Here is a 21,641-nt window from a genome sequence, read left to right as displayed (position 1 = left end):
TCAATTAAAAGTATCACAGTTTTTATTTCTAATAATTACCCTATTAACATATAAATAAAATAAAAACAAGATGAATACAATATACAAGAATATAACCTGGAAATTTCAATACGAAAAAAAATCACAATCACATAGAATAACACTAATTGTAAATTTATATAACATACAGAAAACACTTTCAACTCTTTGATTCCAACCACACACACTCTTTAGAACAAGTATTTAAATACACCTAACACTACAATAATATAATAAAAGTCAAATATTAGCTCAAAGTGTATTTTAGTTGAGACAAGAAATATCATAAACTTAGAACCTATTATATAATTGCTAACATCCACGTCTAAATTATTCTAGACGATGTAAGATTTTTGAAGACGTGTTATTTTCATACGTTTAACACCTATGAACAATTCAATATGATAAAAATTCAAGTTTATGTTTCTTCAAATACAATATATCTTTTAATGGAATGCAAATGAGATTATTATGAGATACAAATTCCGTATGAGTTGAAGTGAATTTGGTGTAAATCAAACAAGTAGAACAATTAAAGAGGGAATTGAGAAAATGTATAGTTCTTCAAATAAAATAAAATAGGAGACAAAAAGGTAATAATTAAAAATAAATTTTGTAAGTGATCTAATAACTAATGATATTTTAACAATTTACCAAAAAACTATATAAATAAGTAGATATAACATATATATCTCTTTTAAAATTATGGTGAATTCAAATAGTACTTACAAGTTAAATTTATCTTTTGTCCAGGACTAATATATTTTTAAATTAATTCGATTTTATATAACTATAAAAATCTCAAATAAAATTGAGAGATGATGTTATTTGAACAGCCGAATTGAAAACTATTATCAACTCAATTGTGTCAATTAATTTATTAAGTTACAGATAAATTAAAATATTAATATTATATTTCTATCATGCAAATATTCATTCTATGAAAATGAAACACAAAGAGTTAACTGTCTTTTTAAAAATAAAAAAATATGATAAACTTGTAAACTTTTAAAAAATGACTACCTCATCTCATATTAATGTGACATTTCATAACTTGAGTAGTTTTCTTTTATAATCGAACAATTTGAAAATAAACATTTCATTAGGATGTTAAATCTTCATTATTTTTATTACAATGTTGTAAATTAATAAAAAATGGAGAAAAAAAAAGGAAAAAGAAAAAGAAAAAAGAGAGAGCAGAAGATGTGAAATTCCTATGAACATCCCGGAACTTTTATGAAAATTCCTCCCCTGTCCTCGACCATCGAAAGGTTGAACTTGGTGGAGGAAAAGCGCCCTCCATGGTCCGCGCGCTAAAAAAAGCGATCGCATTCAACCAAATTACCACCCTCTCGTTCCCTTCGCCTCCAAAATTCCGTTTCACAATCCTAGCTCCCAACCTAATCCCAAAATCCAAACCAACCAACCCCCACAATGGAACCCCCCAAGCCCGAAGCGGAATCCCAATCCCATGTCTCCAACGGCCACTCCACCACCACCCCTAACGGATCGGGATCGGAACAGCAGGTTCCCAAGGAGAAACGCACCACGTCATCCACCGGTACCACCAAAAAATCCGTCCACTGGAGCCCCGAATTGGTCACCGAATCCACCTTCGCCTCTTCCCCTAATGAATCGCACTCCAATCCATATTTTTCCTCCTCCTACTCTCAACAACCTGCTCCCAATTTCATGGGTTAGTTTTATTTTCGATTTTCTATCTTTCAAATTCCTCTTTTCCATTTCATGCGTATTTTTTTGGTTTTGTCTGTGTCCAGAGACGATGGTTACCGTTCGCAATGTGCTGGGGAGATGGGGTAGGAAGGTGGGAGAGGCTACAAGGAAGGCTGAGAGTCTCGCTGGAAACACGTGGCAGCACTGTAAGTTTTCTGTTTTTCTTTTCTTTTCTTTTCTTTTATTGTCGTGTATCGGTTACAACTCTAAAGTGGGTGCACATGGAGTGGTGCTGGTGGTGCCTTGAGTTACCAGATATGGGAATTTAATAGGAATTTTGTTTTTAAGGAAACTGGTGCTAGAGTTGTATAAAATTAAGTGGGAATTCGATTGTTATGTATTTGTCAGACATGGGAATGGATTCAGTTACTTTGCAGGATTATAAGCCATTAAATTAAACTAACGATTGAAATGGTGCCATTGCCATAACACATTTACGTTGGATAAAATAGGACAGTGTGATGCATACTGTATGAAGAGATTCATTAAATGAGAAAATGTAACCCACCAAAAATTCATTGTTTCTGATACCTTTCAACCAAGAATAGAAAGTGTGTTATAGTGTGTGTCGCTAACGGTTCTCTCTTAAATGTCCCATAAAGGCTTTATTATCTATTTAAGTTGGTTTAGCAACAGGGTCTACCAAACTAACCCTTGGTGTGTCTGGCATGTACCTTGGATGCTCTTTTTCTGATATGTATACTTTATTAAGCATTTCCTGTGTTTCATCATCATCATGTCAACTGGTTGTTGGACTATCAAACATCATGGATTTGTTCATTGTGTTATAATGATTAGTGTACTTGATGATTTGATGGATCTTCTGTTTCTTGTTATTTTCTCCCCTTGGATCATGCTAATGACAATGAACCTTTTACATTCCGCAATTAAAATTTACTTCTTTTGTTACATTGTGCTTAAGTGAAAACAAGTCCTAGCTTTGCTGAAGCTGCTATGGGGAGAATTGCCCAGGGAACAAAAGTTCTGGCCGAAGGCGGATATGAGAAGATTTTCCTGAACACGTTTGAAACAGGACCAGAGGAACGGCTTCAAAATTCTTTTGCATGTTATTTGTCCACATCAGCTGGTCCAGTGATGGGAGTTTTGTATATATCCACTGCAAAGATTGCATATTCTAGTGACAATCCTATTTCCTATAAAAATAACAACCAAACAGAATGGAGCTATTATAAGGTACTTATTCTAATTAGAACTTGTTTACTGAATTGCTAGTGGAAAATAACCTCAGCATTATTATATATAAAATTTGCAATTACTAATGAACTGAGAAATTGACAGCTCCTAACTCGGTTATATTCTCCCAAAATAAGAAATACTTTCCAACACTCTCCCTCATGTTGAAGCATACAAATCATATTCACCAAGCTTGTTAATATGGACCTGAAGTTCAATAATTAACAAACTCAATGGTAGTTTCCCTGGAGAGGACTTTTTCTCTAATAAAGTGATAAATGGTTCTCTTTGCTTGGTTTTCTCATGAAGTATTGTGTTTGATGCGATACAAAAAGCAACTTTATTATCACTACATTTTTATCTTATCAACACTTGCAAATTTCAACTCCCCAAGTAATTGTTTTGCCCCCACAAGTTCACAAGTAACCATTCCCTAGCCTGATAGTTATCATCTGCATTAGACTAGGCAACCAAATATTGGCTTCTAGGGATACAAGATTACTAAAAATAAATCTTGTATCCCTAAGTAGATTGCCTACCCATACGTGAACCATATAAGTCTTTGATTTGGCAATGAATAAACTAACATTTCTTCATCCTTAATTATATCATCCATATAAACTACCAAATAAAGTGACCAACACATGGTATGCTGGCAGAAAACTAAATGATTAGATTTCCCTTGAGTCATACCAAATTCTAGCTCAACAATACTAGATTTTGCTCAATGAGATTTTAAACCGTAAAGAGAACGATTTCAACTTGTAACCTAAGCTTGACTTCATCTTGTTATAAAACCAAGTGTGTGTTTGAGTCCCACATTGAGTAAAAATTAAGTAAGTTGAACAACATATAAAGAAGATGACCCATAAAATCATTGTCTTAAGGTTTTTGGATCGAAGGTCCTTGTGTCCCTCAACCTCCATGAACATCTTCATCACATGTTCTAGGTTTAGGTCCATGCTACTAGGCATTGGGCACAACTTGTCAGAGATGAATTACGCCAACATGTTGCTCTTGTGACCCAGGTTGGGTTTGCTCGTGCTCTCGTAGATATTATCTGCCCTTATACCAGAGTCTTTCTAGTGAACGGGGTCTGTTGTATAATCCCATGCCAACTTGACAAATTAGCATGGTTCTCTACTGACGGGACCCCGTCCATCTGTCCTTTAGGATAAGCTCCTAACCAAGTAAGACCTCCACTCCTTCCCTAAGGGCAAGGTGACCTGTGTATGACCTTGTGTACGTATTAATGATTTCAGTTCTCAACTTTTTCTTAAACGTAGCATGATTTTTCGTGTCCACAACATTTCCGTTGCCAATTTGTGCTATCATGTCCATCATCATGGTGGCTAGGGACATGTTGATAGTAGGGAAAATCTTGAAGACCATAGATGCATTTAGTGAGCTTGCAATGTACTTGCCCCCAAGGTAAAGACAAAAAGCCTGCCACAACCAAGATCCTTGGCGTTGTCTTCTCCTATACCTCCTTGACCAACTATCGAAACTCCTGAGTGATAATGGCCTGACCAGTCTAGCTAGGTTGGTAATGTATGGTCTCTGATACCCCTTGCACACTAGACCTTGTCCCCATGTGCCATGCGCCTACTCGACTCAACCATACAACCTATGTTGACCTTTTGCTTGGTCATGCTCACTCATTCTTACGCAAACCCTGACCATGGTTGATGCCACAAACATGACCTACTAGTGTGGCCTCTCCATGTTACTTTTCTAGTGTGTACCTTTGACATTTTCTTTAGCAGAACCACCTTGGCTCTCCACCTTCTCACAGACAAAGAGAGCATTCCAATGATAGTCATGGTCATCTCCTTGCCATTAACCCTTAAAGGATTAAGTGAGTGTTCTTGTACCACTCCCAATAAGTGTCTAACAATAAGTAGATGTGTGCCCTTTCATTGAACTCAGTTGCTCTGGTGTATAGGTGCCCCTCATAGAGCTCTGCTCAAATGGCATGATTGATGCGTTATGGCTTGGTTGGCATCTTCAAAGGCCACCTTGAAATGTCAAAGCTATAATAAAGTGTCATCATGTTGACACCCTTTGAGGTCTTGTTAGCTTGACAACTCTAGTTGTACAAATCTTGATCTCCTGACCAATCATGTTGGACAAGTGCCTCCATGCCACCTGTCCCATGCTACGCTCTATTCATGATCGTGCTTGTGTGGTTGTCTAGTTGGACAAAAGGATTGCCTGCCTTGGACGTGTCCTCATCTACTACGAAGGTGAACTAGATAACACAAATTGTTAAAGAGAATACTGTGGACCAGAAAGTCATGTTAGAGTTTTAGGAAAAGTTGAGGACCCAAATCCTTAGGTTGTAGATAAGGTCATGCATACACAGGCCACCTTGCCCTTAAGGTACAAGTGGAGTGTCCCTGTCAGTTTAGGAGTAAAGATAGACACAATCCCCTCGACAAAGATCCATGGCAATTGGGCATGGGAGGGTACAAGCGAGATGTTGGAGGTGTCCCCATATGACCTCATTCACCGGAAGGACCTTGGTGTTGGGGTAGACAATATTTGGGAGAGCATGAGCAAGTCCAACTTGGGTCACAAGTGCAACATGTTGACACGACTCATCTTTGATGAGTGCTTAATGTCTGTTAGCATGAACTTAAACCTAAAATATGTGATCAAGATGTTAGTGAATGCCAAGGGGCACAAGGATCTTGCCATGGCAATTTGCTCACCGCCCAAACACGTGACTGGCAACTCCTGACTAACCCTCAAAGTAACTGAAGCTACCTGAGCTGTTGTGAATTGGATTGTTGCCCTCAAATCAAATATCCCAATCCTCCCTCTAAGTTTGTGGAACGGCCCACTTCTTCTCTAGAAGACCCATGCTTTGAGACTTCTTCCTCACTTCCATCGACCCCATCAACTTCACTAGAGTCTTCACTTGAAGCACTGCTTGCAGATTACCTGACACCTTGCTTGACTTGAGCATCCTTATGCACTCTAGCCTTTTTGCCTCTATTGTGAGCATGTGTATGAAGTTGGGTGTGTAACATCCTATCATCAATTTACAGTAGTAGGCCTCCGATCCATTTCACTCCGGTCTGGGGTTTCTGAAGGATCTACTATCCACCTCTAGATAACTTTCTCAGCAGTGGTCCACATGTGTTCATAATCGTTCTATATATGCTGTAAGATCAGCTACGTATATTTCTGGGGTCCAACTGCCGTGGTTTTTAATTCACTTGAAGAGTGCATTATTCTCTATAAATAATTAACATATTTGATCGCACTGAGGAAGTTTGAGAATGCATATTTTTATCTTTCTCTATAAGATAATTACCATAGTTTTCACATATGCCTGTTAAAGCCAGCTTTTTGTTTATTCAAATGAAAAACTTCTCTAGGGGAAGAAAAAACAGCTGGATAGTAACTTTGGGAGAACCACAGCACAAAAAATAACAGTTGGAGTTGGAGAGCTCAAAGCTTTAGAAATTCCACATTAGAATGACATTGACATACGTCCTATGTGGAACGAGTCCCATTCCTTGCAATTTGATCCTAACGTCCCATCACGTCCCAAGCCTCAGCCGTGTGGCTGTGCACTAGCCCTTTGACCAGTTATGAGCAAATATTACAATGCTGACAGACCACCCATGCTGCTTGTTTGCAACCGAGACATGATGGAAGGCTATAATACCAATTGAAGAACTCTTTGGAGAGCAACACCACAAAACCTAGCTATTGTAGTTGGAGAGTCCAAATCCTTACAAATCCCACACTACAATCTCATAACTAATGTGGTGCTCCAGTCCCATACTTTGCAACTAGATCCTAACATTGAGTATTACTATATCTGATCTCGTATTGAATTAACTCTGGGGTAGGCTGTATGGTGCATTTTGTAAAGGGATTGCATCCACTTTCATGTAGTTAGCGAGTAGATATGTTCTAGAAAGGGATAGTTATTTTGACTAAAATTAGGTTGGTTCATTTCTGTTAACTGATGTATACGCCTACAAGCTGCTAGAGAGTGGGTACTAATATTTTTGCTACATCTTTAATTGAGAACATTTTGCTACGCAAAGCATGTGACCAGCTCAAGTGTGAGACTTGAATTAAACTAAATAATTATCTTTTGTATAAGGAACGAAAGGCAAATAACATTGCCATGTCAGCTTTAGTTTTGCATTTATGGAATTCAATATTCCAATTTGCTTAAACTATTCTCTTTTCTGCAATTTCTTGTCTGCAAAATAGTTGCTTTAACGCCATTCTTTTCTTTGTGAATCTTTCAAATCGTACTTTCCGTTTTCACTTCTTAGCTCTTTTTTTCTCCTGTTCTCTTACCTTATTTAATTAAGTTGTCTGATCTTGAATAATATTGTATCCAATTGTTATATTTGTCCTTGATATGGGAAATTATGCTGCGTGTAGGTGATCATCCCATTACACGAGCTAAAAGCAGTGCATCCTTCATCAAACACAACCAATCCTGCTGAAAAGTACGTCCAGGTGATTTCCGTTGACAATCATGAATTTTGGTTTATGGGCTTCTTGAACTATGAGGGTGCTCTGGAGTGCCTGCAAGAAGCTCTTGAAGCTGGCAGACATATACAATCAGAAGCATAGTCTGTCCAATGGATCTAAAGAAAAAGAAGTATAGTCTGTTCATACGTTAGAGTTTCAAACCCCCAATTATATTTTTCCCTTCCACAAAAGGTTTGTTTGTAGATGTGATAGATATGGTCTTGGAACTGTTGATAAATATTCAGCCAACTTTTGGCTATTTTGTGGATATGAATTTACAGTAGGGGATCCATTAGAATAGTGCAAAAGAGTTATTCAGGGAAACTAGTTTGCAACTCTAATGAACAAATACTTTAAAATCAAGACGTACACTGCATATTACCTTTAACTGTTAAACTTTTACTTACTGCATCGATCTTTTTCTCTTTACTAATACCTATTGTTTATCTCAATACTTGAGTTTTTTTGTGAAAGTTTCCAGAACATGGCATCTGATGTTCTTATATTTGGCTATCTGGAAATACTTTATCCTGAACGTTTTTCCAAAACATTTTGTTCAGTTTGGAAGTACAAATGTGTATGAACATTTCCCTCTTTGATGTAGTTCAACAAAAATTTACAAATTTAATGGTTCAAAACATCCAGCTCGAAACAAATTAATTGATCAACAAGCAAGACATTATGTAGTGAAAGATTAATAATGGATTTTTAATGGTAAATACATTTTTATATCGAGGGGGTGAAGGTAAAGAGATAATCTACGAATATTTAATATCCTATCTAATTAAATTACAGAATTGGCCTTGAGAAAAAATGAGTAAAAACAATTTCAAGAAACTGTTAAAAAACCAGTACAACTAATAAAAAGTTATTTCAGAAACAGTTAATAAAAACACACTTACATTATGTTATTTTGATTATCTTTCGAAAGTGAAAAATAAATTAACAGTTGTTGTTAGTTATTAAAAGAAAAAAATTACAAGGGTTAATGGAATCAATGTAATAATAAAAAATATTTTCAATTAAGGTACCTTAAGTGTTTACCATTGTCAAAACTTGGACGAAAACAATTTGGAGTATCAAACCACACGTTATGATTTGAACAAATGAAGAGGAACAATCTCCATCATAGGGCATTTAGTTAAAGACTCAAACTAGATTGGAAAAAAGCATTCCAGAAGATTTTAAATTTTTTTTTCCAGGACCAACATTTCATAATTTGTTTTTTTTTTCCTGAAAATGTTATAAAAAATGTATTCAAAAGTATTATAAATATATCTATATATATTCCGAATAATTTTTTTTAAAATGTGTAATGCATAATTAGTTTTTAATTATTTCAATTTTTTTTTCACAATATCTCGCAATAAGATTTATTGCACGGTGACAATGTTGGTTTGGTCCAACGAGCCAGCTCGTAGGTATGTCAAAAAAATATGCGAGGTGGGTCAACATATTGAGCATGCTGGCCTGCAAATTTCTGTCTGCATAACTCGCAATCCATGCGGGCCAAAGGCGGGATGGGACAGGTTGGCCTGCACATGCAGAAAAATAAATAAATAAAACTTTCACTTGTGTATGATGATTACTTTTCTTCTATATTTTTGCATTGACATTCCAAATTCCTGTATGAGTTGAAAAACAAGTGTTATTTATTTTTGAATATGCTAAAATTTGAAGAATTCATCGTTCATGTCAGAGTATAAATATGAATATGATGAAAACATTATATTTATCAATTTATCATTCAACTTTCCAAAATCTTTGTTTAATTTTGTGAACTTGTTAAAGTTTTTCAATTTGTTAACATAAAAGTTTTATCATGAGAATTTTTTTTTTAAAAAAGAAAAGAAAAACATACCAGTCCACAGATCCACAAACCAAAACATACATGGAATAACTCAGACTTTTGAGTCTACATTTTCAAAACGGAACAAACCAACTCAACTCACAATTTACGGAACGAACATAAAGGAACCGAACCGACCTCCATTGCCACAATAATTTATTACTAAATTAACCAACTCTTTGAATGTTTAAACATTAAAAATTTTCAAATTTTCAAATTAATTTTCCAAAAATACAGAATAACTAACTTTAATATATTTAAAAAACAAACCTCTGAAATGCATCGTATGATATGTACGGAGGCAAACACTATATGAAACACGACATAAATACTGCCAACACAATTGTAAATACTGACACTTGACACGAATGGTAAGACTCTTACAATTTTCAAAATTAGAATATATAATTATGAGTTGTTTAAACTCACAATCAACATTTAATATATTCAAACCCATCTATTAAAAATTCACTTAAATATAACAATATGTATGTATTTTTGATGTTATAGTTTCAGTTTATAAAAATCATTGTATATGTATGAACTTTTTCAAGAACTTTCTTTGCATTCTTTTAAATTTTTTGGAAAAAGATTGTTTGACATCATTTGACGACCATTTGACAATTTGTATAAGGGTAAAATAGTCTTAACAAAAGTTAACTTTTATATTTTTAGAAGAAAGAGAAAGTAAATAGTTATGAGAGGTGGTGTCAAATGATAGTAAAAAAAAGAATGGTGTCAACATGAGTGTCCAAATTTTTTAGTTTATTTTTCATTTGTTTTTTTGATCAAAGATCACTAATGAACTCAAGGCGAAGAAATCTACAACATTAACCAATCAAAATCTTAAACAAAATTAATTGTTTGTCAATTTTTTTTTGTCTTTTAAGAATTTTGTTGCATATGAGGTGTTTTGGACTTGCATGTAGCATTTAAGGGTTCAAGATAAATCTTTGTTCAAGTAGGATTGTTAGGGTGTGTTCTGATAATTGATTAGAGTTTTCTATGTGTAGGTAGAGCAATCTATGTGAGGTAGAGTTTGTGTGGAACATTTTTTTTTTAATTAGGAGTGTCTATCCAGTTAAGGAAAGTTAGTTTATTTATAATGATTGTTTTGTTTTAAATTGATGAATTGAAGATGATTAATTTAAATTGTTGTTATTACTTTGAAATGTGATTTTGGTTAATTGGAATTGTTGTTTGTGGAGCTAATTTAATTTGGTTAGGATGATCCAATTTACTCTACCTAAGGGCCATTTTGAACTAAACCAAGTATTTTAAAGTAAGAAAGAGCCCGTCTCGACCATAGCCCTAGGTTGGACTATCTTGTTCGTCGGTCTCGACCGATTTGTCTCGTCAGTTGGCCTGACAGGGTCTTCTCGGTTGTCTATCGGAGTAGTTTCGGCTCGTCTTGTTCGTTGATCCGGGACGACTCATTTCGGCCTTCAACCCGACCCAACATGTCTCACTATTTGGTTCGACCCGACCTGGTCGCCCAATCTCGACCTTCGGTCCGACTTGGTCTGAGACGACTCTACTTAATTTTTAACTCAGACTCAGAATATTATTTTTAAAAGTTAATTAAAATATTTTAGTGAACTAAACCCACGTCGACTCTCGCTCTATTCCACTTAAGAGGAGGCTTTGGAAACTTTTAGATTTTTTTTTACCCTCTCATTTGGGATTTCCTTAAAGGGCGCTTAACAAAAAAAATCTAGAACTGACCATAGATCATTGGCCAAATTGACACCTCTATAAACAAATATTTTTTAACTTTTACACTTTTTCAAAACAAGTGTTTGATATATGAGTATCTAAGTGTGTTAATCTTAAATATGTGTGAAACAGGTGAATATATATGAACTTAGAAAATATAAGAATTTTAAAAATGATTAGAATATAATTAGGAGATAGAAGGGTTAACCAAAAGTAAAAGTGAAAGCAGAGAGGTCTGTAACAGTGATTGTTCAACTCTTGTTTCTTAAAACAGTAGCATTTTTTTGCTCTTTCGGCATGGAAGTGTTTTGGCACTAATCATTATTAGAGTGCCATCATTATTCACTCTGTAATGTCCTAATCAACATATCCACTTAATTATGCACAAACCACCCTTCCATGGCCCACTTAGATCTTTCTTCTGCACGCGCCAATGTCATTTCATTTTAGATTACCATTCACTTTTCTTTATAAATTAATTCAACTCCTAACCCCACACCATGCAAACAAATATTTTAGGAAGCATATGTTTTTTTTTTCTTTTATCTATACCATTCAATTACCAAACTTTTTTAGCTTATGCTACTCTATCCCTAAAACATCATTGCACAAAACGATAATCTCATCATTACTTCTTAAAGTCCATCTTAAATATTTTAAAATAACACATTGCATCACTCACACGCATAATTTCATTTGCGTATTTAACTTTTAATTATGTTTCTGATTTTTCTTTTTGCTTTCAAATAGTAGTACCCATTGAAGCTGAAATGGGAGGGTAAATGATTACATTCTAATTATATTCTTCTAGAGTAGGTAGGGGCTGTCTTAGGTTAATAAACTGTCATATTAGTTCCAGAATTATTTAACGTATGCATTGAATTTCATTGGTTTAATAACTTTATTATAGTGCAAAACAACAAATATATGTTTTAATGATCTTGATGTAGAAGTAGTATTTGGAGAAGGTACGTGAGAATGATTACCATGTTAGTGTAAGTTGAACATGGTTTATTTTATGGTACCAAAACAGTGATCAGAACCACTAAACCAATTCATAATGTTTAGAATTGTCAAACACTAAAACTAAAAGTATGCATTTCAACTGTTTGATTAAATAACACTTCATTAAAGTTGTGTCATTGAATGATTATCTGCTTTAATTTCCTGGCATTCTTAACAAGAAGTTCGTGGAAAGGCATATATGTGTCGGTGTGCTCAACCTATAGGGATTATTATGGACCTTAATATTGTAGGCTATCATTAGTTCTCGTTTTAGCCTCAAGATTGGTCTAATCTTGCTTTAATTTCTGGATCTTTTTTGAAATATTTTATCCTTAGAATGCTTTTGAATCTTCCATAAATTGTGTGTATATGCTCTCAAAAGCAATATTTGCCAATAACAATTTTATGTTGTGAACAATCCAAGAATTTTAAAGGCGCATTATTGTTCATACATAAATAAATTTGTAATATTAAAAATAAATTTTATTAAATTTCAAGTGTTCATAAATTTAACTATTTTAATTGAATTTCTATTAATTTAAAAAAGTGATTATTTAATTTTGGGTTAAATATGTTTTTGGTTCCTTAACTCTCAATTAATTTTGAAATTAACTCATTTTGAAACTTTGGACCAATTTAGTATTTCATAATTCGAAATATGTGGATTTAGTCTTTTTAATCAAATTTTGTTAATTTTTTTTGATATTTCAAGCGCGTCTCATAATAGTATTTGACTTAATATTAAAGCAAAAAGTGTGTCAAACATTATAAATTCACGTATTCCGAAAAATGAAAGACTAAATTGATCCAAAATTTTGAAATGAATTAATTCCAAAATTCACTTAAAGTTAAAGAATCAAAAACATGTTTAACCCTTTAATTTTTTATACTTTTTTGAATAAATTTTAACTATTTTTTTCATTAACTGTGTAATATGATTGTTAGTTTGTTTCCTTATTTATCTATGTAGTAGAAGGTGTGAGATTTTATGATTAATATAGAAGAATAATATTATTAAAATAAAATTAAAATAAAATTGCAAATGAATCTATTGTTTTAATTGAAAATGGATTAATTAGTGAAACTTTTTATACTTTTTCAATGTTTTTTCGTGACACATACTAACAAAAAAAATATTGTTATCCAAACATATTTTTAATTAAATCATATTTATCATTTTATATTACATGCAATATCATTTTATATTGATACAACTTTTATAAAATGATTAAATAAGATAGTAGAATAAACTAAAAATCACGTCCCTCAATTAATAAAAGATTTATATAATACTCATGTTAGTTTTCTAAACCTATATTAGCTTGTTAGTTTTAGTATAATCTCAAATAAAACAGAAATAATTTAGTCTTAAACTCATATTCTTTTTTAAATGATTAAAAAGATACTTAATCTTTAAAAGTAATTAATAACTCAACTTTGAGAGCTATCTTTAATTAGTTAAAGAAGTGTAAAAAATATGATAAAACACTACATATATAAAACAACAAAGAAAAATGATGATATATTTTTTTAAATGACGTCTATTTTTTAAATTATTGATGAAGATTAGACAATAGTGAAGTTAGAACCGTCATGTGTTATTTTATAGATGACAATTCTTTTAATGAAAAATCACTTATGTTGTGTTTGGATTGGGATGTGGATTTGGGAAGAGTGAATTTGCATTGATTTGAGTTGATTGGTAGGTAAATATGAAAATGTTTGAATTAAGAAAAATATAATATGATTTGAGTGAGTATGAGTGGAAAATGTATAATGTGATTGATAAAATTTAATAAATTATAATTTTTAATAGAGTAAATTGTATGATTACCATTTTAAATAAATTATTATTATTGTCAATGATAACTTCAAATAATTTATAATATAGACTACTTAATTTATATTTCCACATTTATTTAAATTTATTTTATTTTATATATAATTAATTCATTTACAAAAGATATTTATTTGAATAATAATAATATTATTATATATATATATATATATATATATATATATATATATATATATATATATATGTAGACACACACGGTGAATTCTTAAAATTATGTATATGTGAAAAAGAAGAAAGACAAGTTACAATTAACTACATCATTATTAAATACATTTAAGGGGAATTTTTAAATAACTCATTGTTACAATGAAGTAAGTTTGATGAAGACCGAAATTGTATTAAAGGTTTATTAAGAATATTTGGTGGTATTCATATGATTCTTTATATTTGTAATCGTTAGAGCAGAATTATACTATTCTAAAAGTGATTTTTAATTTATAAAATAACTTGAATATGCAAATAAATGTTAACAAAGAAGAAGAAAAAAAGAGAAATATACAAAAAGACATACAATCAAAATGTCAATTCAATAATCAAATTACCATTCTCTCTTGTAGAGATGGCAAATAAACCCGTCTCTGTGGGTATTGCCCGAACCCGTCCCCGTTTTGACAGGGAATCTTCGCATTGACTGGGTATGGGTATGGGTATGGAGAATCCCCGACTTTTTCAATTGGATATGGGGATGGGTATGGGGATGTACATATCACCGCCATAATACCCGTCCCCGCCATATCTCCGTCTCCGTTTAAATTATTAAAATATTCATAATTAATTAAGTAACTCTCTCTCTCTCTATATATATATATATACTTTCTATTTTTTATTTCTTTTAATTATTTGGTTTGTCATGAAATTAATTCGCATCTCCAATATATTTTTTATCTTATCATAACCTTTATGTAATTATGTTAAAATGATGTATGTTAATTAAAATTTTTTTATGCCTTACATTTGAATATTTCTATTATTTTTTAATATTTTTTTTATTATATATTTTCCTTTCACATAAGAATGTTTATACTCTCAATTTAAGGTAATATAAAAAAAATTCTTTACTTATTATTATTAATTTTTGTTTAATTTGAAGAACTCTTTTGTTTCATTAAAATAATTTTCGTTATTTTTCAACTATTGAGTATATATGTTGATATTTGAAAATTTTTCTTAGTTCTCTAAGGTATTTTTCATCTTATCATACCTTAATTATACATTTGATTTCCTTTGTGCGATTTCTTTCGATAGTCTCTCAAATTATTTCTAAAACACACATTTGTTAGTTTTTTAATATTTTTATTTATTGTTTATTTTCATCATGTAGAATAATATTTCGATATATTCTATCTAATTATTTTTTATTTTATAACTCATTATTAATCATACTGTAATTTTTTCACTTTAAATTATGTTTGAAGTGGTTAAAATTATATATATATATATATATATATATATATATATATATATATATATAATGATATTTAGGAATAATATATGATAATTCACTACAAGAAAAACATGAAATAGTGACTAATTTAGTCATTAACCCATATCAATCACTATTTTTCGTCATTGGTGGTAGTAGTTGATTTATTGTCTGAATCAGTGATTAAATTAGTGACTGATTCAATGATCGAATCGGTACTTGATTTAGTGACCAATTTAATTACTAATTTATTTGTAATTTAGTGACAAATTTTTTGGGCACTAATGATATTTCTTTTTAATTTTAACCACTTCAAACATAATTTAATAATTTGTTCTCTAAGGTATTTTTCATCTTATCATACCTTAATTATACATTTGATTTCCTTTGTGCGATTTCTTTCGATAGTCTCTTAAATTATTTCTAAAACACACATTTGTTAGTTTTTTAATATTTTTATTTATTGTTCATTTCATCATGTAGAATAATATTTCGATATATTCTATCTATTTTTTTATAACTCATTATTAATCATACTGTAATTTTTTTACTTTAATTTTATAAATAACTTTTATTTACTACAATATAAAAATTTAATGTAATTGCTATGAATATTTTTTTGTCACTATCCAACATATATTGAAGTTCAAAAGATACAAAATCTATGTCAAAATTTTATTATTGTGTTTATTATTTGTTCTTTGTGTCATTTTGATCAAGTGATGTATTATAACTTTTATTAGTGTACTAGCGTAAACACAGGCGCTATCGCGCCTATGTGTATGCATTTTTTAAACTAAAATGTTATTAAGTTAATATATAAACTAAAATTATAATATTAGTAGATGATAATATTGTAATGTTATTAAGTTTATATATAAACTAAAATTATATTTATTAAAAATAAAGTGAAGTATATCAGAACAGATGAAAAAATAACCATTGATAAATAAAGAAGAAGAGAAGAAGCAGAGATAGTCGATTTTATAAAAAACTTATAAAAGTAATGGTCAATTTTTAAAAATTTAATAAACTATTATATTTAAAGGGTAAAATTGGTATTTTGAAATGTGGACATAAAAAGAAGAATCTCCTTTATATATTGTTATAGATAAAAAAGAGATTCATTAGAATTTAAAAAATTGAAGTAAACAAACATTTAAAATATATTTTAATTTGAATATTTGTTTTCCTTTTATATTTTTTTGAAATATTTTTTAATTTTATCAACTAAGTTTCATTAATGTTGTAGTTTGCAAATTTAATAAATGTTTTGGTTCTCATGAAATTTTATTTGGTATTCTAATATAAAATGTAGACAATTATAATTTATTTCAAAGTATTTGATATGGAAGAAAGAATCATCCTCCTAATATTGAATATTTGATAATATCATATTTTCTTTACCGTAATTTTTTTCTCTTATAAAAATTAATATTGAAGTTGTTAGAACACGGGTACGGGTATGGATACGAGATTATACCCGTTACCCGGTAGGGATGGGGATGGGACAAAAGTTTAATACCCGTTGGGTTTGGGTATGGGGATGAGGATGAATTTTTTCTGCGAAGATGGATATGGAATAGTGAAACCCGTCCTCGCCCCGCCCCGTTGCTATCCCTACTCTCTTGTCCTAAATTCCAGACAGCAAAATATTAAGCGTTTAAAATACCACCTACAAAAGGCGATAAAGATGTGAAAATATATATTTATTCAAATTATATTTTATTATAGCTTAAATGTAAGAAAACGTATTTTTTGTCTCTTCATTCAAATAATAAATAAAGTCTTAATTTTTGATTTTATTTTGTGGCTTTATTCTCTGGAAAAAAACCATTGGGGTAGTGACAAAACAGATGTAGCAAATGATAGGAGACAAAAGTGAGTGGGGACAGAGATGAAAGGAAGAGAAAGCCTAAAAGCGTAAGTAAAAATCACTTAAATTGAGAAGATGATGCAATCGTGATAGATTTGAAATTAGACAGAAGAAGTGATGGAATATTGCATTTAGGTAGAAAGTGGAGTAAGCACTTGGCAGTGTCAGCCCAAATGTAGCATAAGAAACGAGTGATCAACAAAAAAACAACACAACCTATGTACCTACATACTAATAATAATACACCCTCTTCCTCTTCCACTGCTCTTTTTGCTCCCCCATCAAACCTTTCCTTTCTCCTACATCCAAACAACCTTCAATATTTCATCTTTCTCTGTCCCTTTTTTCCTCATAAATGTTTATTTTCTTCCTCTTGTCTTCTTCCCCTATCTCTTCTACTCTGTCTCGGCTCCTTAGTACCTCTGCTTCTTTTTGTAAAGCCTGAGAAACACTGCCATGTCGCTTCAATCACTCCTCTTGGATTAACTTAATCATCTTACTTTGAATCATTTTTCATTATTAATATGTGAAGTCTGAATATGTTTGAGCTATAGTTGGAAAAGTAGTTTGTTATGATATGAAGTGAGAAAGCATGGTTGTGGTAGTGATGAAAGGGTGAAGGGAAGCTTTAAGCAGATGATGATTACAATTTACAGTAGTGTTGAAATTGAAAACAAAAAGTTGGTGCCGTGGGTTAGTTATGGGTCTTTCTGTTGGCACTTAAAAATAAAAGTGGTTATTCTAATTATGGTTGTGTTAAGAGACGACCAGATTGCAGTTATGTTCGTAGGTAATCATTCTCGTTGGCTTCTTTGTATCTTGTTTTGGTTTGCGTCTACAGTGTTGGGATTCATATACTGCACGAAACACCCAATTTCATGATAAAATGGAAAACGCTTCAGAGATGAAAAGGAAAGAGCGAGCATTCCTTTGTCCCTGCTTCTTGTTTCAATAGCATGCTGTAGAATCTCTCGTATATATATGTATGATGAGTTTAAAACAGTGAAAAGTAGAAAGCAGAGGAAGGAGAGTGGTTTTTGTTGGTGGGTGAAGCTCGGATATGTCTGGGCCACATTTTGACTGAATACTATATGTAATAATAATGTTAATCTATGCGTACAATTTGTGTGTTTGTTTCCTTATTTATTTATGTTTTATTGAAAATTTTCTTACTGTTATTATCGAAAATGAGCACAACCTTGTGTAATGATGTTAGACCGATGATCAACAATATAAATAACTAAAAATGGAACATTCATCTGCAAAATATTATTCGATGTTCAAGAGAGGAAAAACATAAGAGAATATAAATATAAAAAAGTATATAGAATTAAATGTATTCCATATAAAAATGCCTCGTATTTATAGATAGACATAAATAATTAAGGTAATTAATTGTAATATCATTGACAAATTAGCCTTTAATATAATATCAGATTTGTAGATGATGATCCGTTTAATTTATTATTATATCAATTACTTATTGACATTATATTTGATTGTCATAATATTGAGTCACTGTAACATCCCGATTTCAGCAGCTTAAAACTAATAAAAAGGGAGTTTCATCATAGTTCCAAAACAGATAATCCAGTGTACACAATATAATAATACGGTCTTACAAAAGGTATGACTATAAAAATATATCACTTATACACTTAAACTAAACTAATAAACTATGTACTACTGACTACTAGTAAAACTCCCACTGGAAACCTCCTCTTCAACACTAACACGATGACTCTTCATCCTCCAGAAGTGCCTTTGACACTGCAACCACATCTGCTCCCACCGAATAGGTGATCATCGCAAAAGGAAACATACAACACAAGACAGGAACACAAAAAGCAAGGGTAAGCTAATCTGATTAAGGAATCATGCAGTTCAATTATAAACAGAAACCATGCAATCTTTCTCATTATCACCAGAATCATATAGACCACCACAACACATATACATGACTCTAGACTCAATATCTGGATCATGTAAGCGACATCAGATCTCTTGGTGGCTTGCACCTGTGACGGTTCCCAAACTTTGCAAAGTTTGGACACAAGGGGTTATCACCCAACCACTCCCAAGGTAAGTCCCATCACCTCTATGGCGGATCGGGTCCATAGACCAGGACCTCCTGCTACTCCCCCCGACGTAATCCATCATACTCTACATGAGTCTTAATGGTTACTAGGAGCGTCAGGATACCAACCAAAACTGAGTCCTTATGTCCTTACATACACTAAAACATTCCTCTTAGAATTTCCTTTGAAATCCTAGTTCAACCATTTCTTCTCATATTCCAACTTCATGCAATTTCACCATACATATTACCAGTCATAACAATTCATGCATATCATAACTAAGTTCATATTTTAACATTCAAACATAGCTTCATCCATTAGAAACAAAGAAATAACACTCAACTGCAGGGGTTCTCGCCCAAGCTAGAAGGTCTCGCCTAGGCAAAAAGGCTCTCTCGCTTAGGCGAGTCATTCTCGCCTGAGCGAGGCTCAAAACAGAGAACAACCTAAACTCTAGATGAATTCTCGCTCAGGCTAAGTTGTCTCGCTTAGACGAGAGTGACTCTCGCTCAAACGAGACTGGCTCGCCTAGGCGAGATCTCGCGCAGAAACAGGGGATGAGTTTCTGGTGTTTTCGCTCAGGCGAGAGCTGCTCGCTTAGGCGAAAATACTAGATTCCCAATCTGTTCTCACATGCAACAGTAAAGAAATCTAGCACAATCCAAGCATACACTCAATTACACAATTCAAGCATTTATACAACAATCAATCATGCAATTCAAAGTCATCAGAATGATTTCTAGATGAAATTCAAGTAAAACAGTTAGCTTCCCTTACCTATTATCCTATTTAGACAACTTTATAAACGTCAACGCCTTAAAAACGTCAACACCATTAACTCCACAGGATGCTCTATCTACACATAGAAACATCACAAGAACGATCAGGACATACCGTTATGATCACTGATCAGCAGAGACTCATACTGATGATTAAAACGTCGCATACAAGCGGAAGAGGGCCTGCATGCAACAGAAAATAGAAAAAGACTAAAAAATAGCGAAAACTCAACTTACGCGAACGGAGAAACTGATCGGTCCAATTTGAAGAGCTCGCCGAGAGGATCAATCCTACGGTCTCGGTTCTTCAATCAGACGACCAGAGAGACAGAACCTCTAGAGAGAAGTCAGAGAACTCTAGAAAAGTGGTTTCTAGAGAGATGGTGTGTTTTAAAATAATGAAACTCATTTATAACAATTCTATTTATACTAAAACCTTTTAATATTAAAATAATCGAGTCTCACTATTTTTAAACCACTATCACTTTTAGCACAACTGGTAGCATCTGCTGGTGAGCCAGAGGTGTTAAAGGTCAGGTTGGGGGTTCGATTCCCACTGGCAACAACCCACCCAGTATGAATGGACGGAGAAGGGTGATGGGTTTGGGTGCATTGGACTGTAGTAACCTGATAGCCTCTAGGGCCCGAGGAGGGGTAGCCAGGGATGTTACAGTCACGGGACGTATAGTTTATGCATTAAAAGAGGATTATTTTGGAGGGATATAATTATTTATTTGATTTAATTTAAGTTATGGAGGAAGTAAACAACTTTAGGTAGAGATGTCAAAAATATTTGTGTATGTGAATATTCGGAGCAGATAGTTAAAATCTGTGGGTATTTATTATTTTGATTGAAATATGATCAAAGTGGTTGAGTTGTTATGGTTCTTGGTTATCCGAGCTTAAACCGAGTTGTCTGTCGAGTGAGGTTAGTCGAATATTTGTCAACTTGTTGTTTATTAGAAGAATTAGTGAAAACGTTAATTAGAGTTCACTTCTTTCGTCCACATTAACTTGAAATGGGTTGTAACTGCCATGTCAGAGTGGTTTTGACACGTTAGTGAAGTGACGTTTTGGCATCAAGGTATTTTTCTTGGGGTTTTTATGTTTCCTTTTTTTCAAACTTCACTTAAGTTTCCATTTCTCTCACCTTTTGGAACATTACTTTCTACTCTCAAATCCCAAGGGTTCGAGCGTTCTTCTGGACTCGTGCTATGCGTAATTTTAGTAATCTAAATCTTAGATACCTTTGCAATCTCTTCTTCCTTTTAAGTAAAGGTGGGCAAATGATCCAAATTTTGAGATCCAAACCATTATAATCCATATCCATATTGTTTTTAGGTTCATTAAAATGGATTTATCTCAAATCCAAATCCATATTTTTGGATTTTAAATCCAATCCATTTAATCGAATTTGGATTCGATAATTTTTTGGACTTTGAAAATCAAAATTTCAATCCATTTAATTGGATTTGGATTTTGAAAATCCATATCTTAATCGATTTAATTAAATTTGGATTGGACCTAACCAAAATTTGGTGGAGTTGACTCTGACCAAAATTTGTTAAGCTAGCTTGGTTCGAATATTAGTCAAGTCGATCG

The 21,641-nt window shown here is 32.4% G+C and overlaps 1 protein-coding gene across 1 annotated transcript; it reads left to right on the top strand.

The window, feature by feature from the left end:
- The first annotated feature begins 1,254 nt into the window (after window positions 1–1,254).
- Window positions 1,255–7,836, top strand: LOC114179131 (GLABRA2 expression modulator-like). Its single transcript, XM_028065355.1, has 4 exons — window positions 1,255–1,714; window positions 1,797–1,898; window positions 2,675–2,946; window positions 7,363–7,836. Exons 1-4 carry the CDS (start codon window positions 1,453–1,455, stop codon window positions 7,555–7,557), a joined length of 831 nt encoding a protein of 276 aa, XP_027921156.1. The 5' UTR covers window positions 1,255–1,452; the 3' UTR covers window positions 7,558–7,836.
- The last annotated feature ends 13,805 nt before the right edge of the window (window positions 7,837–21,641 follow it).

Source organism: Vigna unguiculata, chromosome 3 (genome assembly GCF_004118075.2).
Source record: "Vigna unguiculata cultivar IT97K-499-35 chromosome 3, ASM411807v1, whole genome shotgun sequence".
Lineage (NCBI taxonomy): Eukaryota > Viridiplantae > Streptophyta > Magnoliopsida > Fabales > Fabaceae > Vigna > Vigna unguiculata.
The sequence above is the reverse complement of the archived record's forward strand: the minus strand, read 5'-3'. Positions and strand labels throughout refer to the sequence as shown.